Below are 2,860 nucleotides of genomic sequence, written 5' to 3'. Positions count from 1 at the left end.
GACAAAATCAGAGATGTTGTGTAGTTATACATAATTATACAAGGACAAATTAACAATTTTGTATGTTATTTCATCAATTTTATTATTAATAGGTTCGATATACTTAGGAGGAATCAAATAATTAATATAGTAGATATTTGTGTTGGAAATTTAAATTCATTTTCATTATGTAATAAAAGTTGCAATTAATTATAATTTTAAATAGCTAGATATTATTTTACCAAATTAGATAGTCGTGAAAAATTCGATACTAAATGATATCATAATTTACGATAGTAATTAGTGGTTCTTAAAAGAACCTTTTTAAGTTAGAATTTATTGCAATAGGTTACAGGACACTATGAAAAAAATATTTCACTTTGAGCTAGTGTATTTGGTGACTGCCTTTGTACCTTCACTGACGGCGTGCTTGGCTAATTCACCGGGCAATAATAGTCGGACTGCAGTTTGGATTTCCCGACTGGTAATTGTTGAACGTTTGTTGTAGTGGGTTAAACGACTAGATTCGGCGGCGATGCGCTCGAAAAGGTCATTAACGAAACTGTTCATGATACTCATTGCCTTCGAGGAAACACCAGTGTCGGGGTGTACTTGTTTCAACACTTTGTAGATGTATATGGCGTATGATTCTTTTCTCTTTGGTTTGCGTTTCTTGTCGGACTTGACAATGTTCTTCTGCGCTTTACCCGACGATTTTTTCATCGCCTTTCCTGCCGATTTACCTTCTGGAGCCATGTTTATGTATGACCGTGTATACTGCTGAACTGTACAGTAAGATTCAAATGAATGATACCCTTTTATAGTAGTGTCCCCGTATTTATACCGTTTTTAGGATCTGAATACGTGCACACATTGGTGGGCATTACCCTTCATTGATGTTGCTACCCTTTGGGGGAAAACATCTGCTATGATTATTGATTACCCTTTGTTTTGCTCAGGTAAAACACTATTTTTTTCATAGATTCTTACGTGTCGTACATGTTGTATTATATTGTCAAACGTTTTATGTCTAATACATTTAAATTTAGGAGTGATTTTACTATATAAGACTCGGTTCAAACAAACTTGAATACCATTTACGTAAAACTATTCCATTTTATTCGTAATACCCAGTCAGAAATTTGTATATGCATCAAAATGAGCGGAAGAGGCAAAGCAGGAAAATCGAAGGGAGGTAAATCCAAGACCAGGTCATCCCGTGCCGGACTCCAGTTTCCAGTCGGACGTATTCATCGGCTATTAAGAAAAGGAAATTATGCCGAACGTGTCGGCGCAGGGGCACCAGTATATCTGGCCGCCGTCATGGAATACTTGGCAGCTGAAGTTTTGGAATTGGCCGGTAACGCTGCTCGTGACAACAAGAAGTCTCGTATCATTCCTAGACATTTACAATTGGCCATCAGAAATGACGAGGAATTGAACAAATTGTTGTCTGGAGTAACTATCGCTCAAGGCGGTGTGTTGCCCAACATCCAAGCTGTACTTTTACCAAAAAAGACTGAAAAGAAAGTTTAAAAAATATTGATAAATACTTAAATAGTGCATGAGTTATTATTTATTTAAAACGGCCCTTGTTAGGGCCACCAATTATTAATACAAAATATTTTAATTCAGCGTATTATCTTATCATAGAGAAACGTTTGTATTATAATATTATAATGAATAAAATCCAAGATTTATAAATTGTTTGATTACATTTTTAGCTAGATAAATACATCATAGGTAATAGTGTCTAATTAGTGGTATCGAAAATTTAAGATACTTTTACTTTATCTGATCGAATTCAAATATTTATATCAGTAAAATATCGAAATAGATCTATCGATGTTAGTAAGTATCAAATTACAGTAGAAGCCGCTTATTAGAAACACGGATAATTGATACAATCGTGTTATTGAAACAAAATGTCTCGGGACGGATCGGCCGTATATTAGAACATTGAAAATAAATCGGATTATTGAAACATTACATCGGTTATTTGAAACAATTGGGAGAAGGTCAGTTGACATATACACCGATTATCTAGCGATAACCAATGTACTTCAATTTTATCTTTGCTGTCGTTACGTTTATTTTTACTGTAATTTATCGCGAGAATGCTCTTTCTGTACGTACTGGTCGTACCGTTTGTAGTTTAGCTTCAGCGTGCGTATGTAAAGATTATTAGTGTTTCCTTTTTCTAAAAATCTAAAAATGTCTAAACGCTAAGATTTTAGCCAATTTTCATGCGACCATTCGTGATTTGAAACTCATTTGACCGATTTGCTAGCCCAATACACACGCTCTGATATTTTCAATGCGGACGAGACTGGGCTTTATTTTGGAGCTCTACCTGAACACACATACGCACTCAAAATAAGTGACAAAGCTAAAGGGGCAATATTACTCGTATGAAAATATGGTCATGGAGTTACTCGACGTAAAAAAACAAATTACGAATGATAAATATTTTACATAATATCGTAAAATATACACAATTGTGCATACTTTTTTAAATTATACAATATAGGTACATACATACATACATATTTTTTTCGCGTACCTATTATTCATTTTTTTTTTTTTCAATCGCTTATTAGAAACAATCGGTTAATTGACACAATTCACCTTGGTCCCAAAGTGTTTCTAATAAGCGGCTTTTACTGTATCTGTTATTATAAATAAAACGAATATTATTAACATTAATATAGTCATTCTTTATAAAGATGTTACAAAAGCAACTTAAAAAAATAGCCTGTCGGTAAGTTTATGTATGTATAAAAAAAAAGTTCAAAAAATATGTAAAAAAAAAAAAAAAATAATATTATAATTCATCATTATTGTCTTTATATAATATATAAAAAAAATATTTAAATAATTT

The 2,860-nt window shown here is 32.7% G+C and overlaps 2 protein-coding genes across 2 annotated transcripts; one reads left to right on the top strand and one right to left on the bottom strand.

The window, feature by feature from the left end:
- Positions 1–354: 354 nt before the first annotated feature.
- Positions 355–746, bottom strand: LOC112595237 (histone H2B-like). Its single transcript, XM_025340374.1, has one exon. The coding sequence runs from the start codon at positions 733–735 to the stop codon at positions 355–357; it is 381 nt and encodes a 126-aa protein (XP_025196159.1). The 5' UTR covers positions 736–746.
- Positions 747–1,137: 391 nt separating this feature from the next.
- On the top strand, positions 1,138–1,515 carry LOC112595245 (histone H2A-like). The gene has a single exon (XM_025340380.1). The coding sequence runs from the start codon at positions 1,138–1,140 to the stop codon at positions 1,513–1,515; it is 378 nt and encodes a 125-aa protein (XP_025196165.1).
- Positions 1,516–2,860: the final 1,345 nt, after the last annotated feature.

The sequence above is a fragment of the Melanaphis sacchari genome, unplaced genomic scaffold (genome assembly GCF_002803265.2).
Source record: "Melanaphis sacchari strain LSU unplaced genomic scaffold, SCAv2.0 Contig261_pilon_pilon, whole genome shotgun sequence".
Taxonomy (NCBI): Eukaryota; Metazoa; Arthropoda; class Insecta; order Hemiptera; family Aphididae; genus Melanaphis; species Melanaphis sacchari.
Note: the sequence above shows the minus strand (reverse complement) of the source record. Positions and strands in the feature narration are given on the sequence as shown.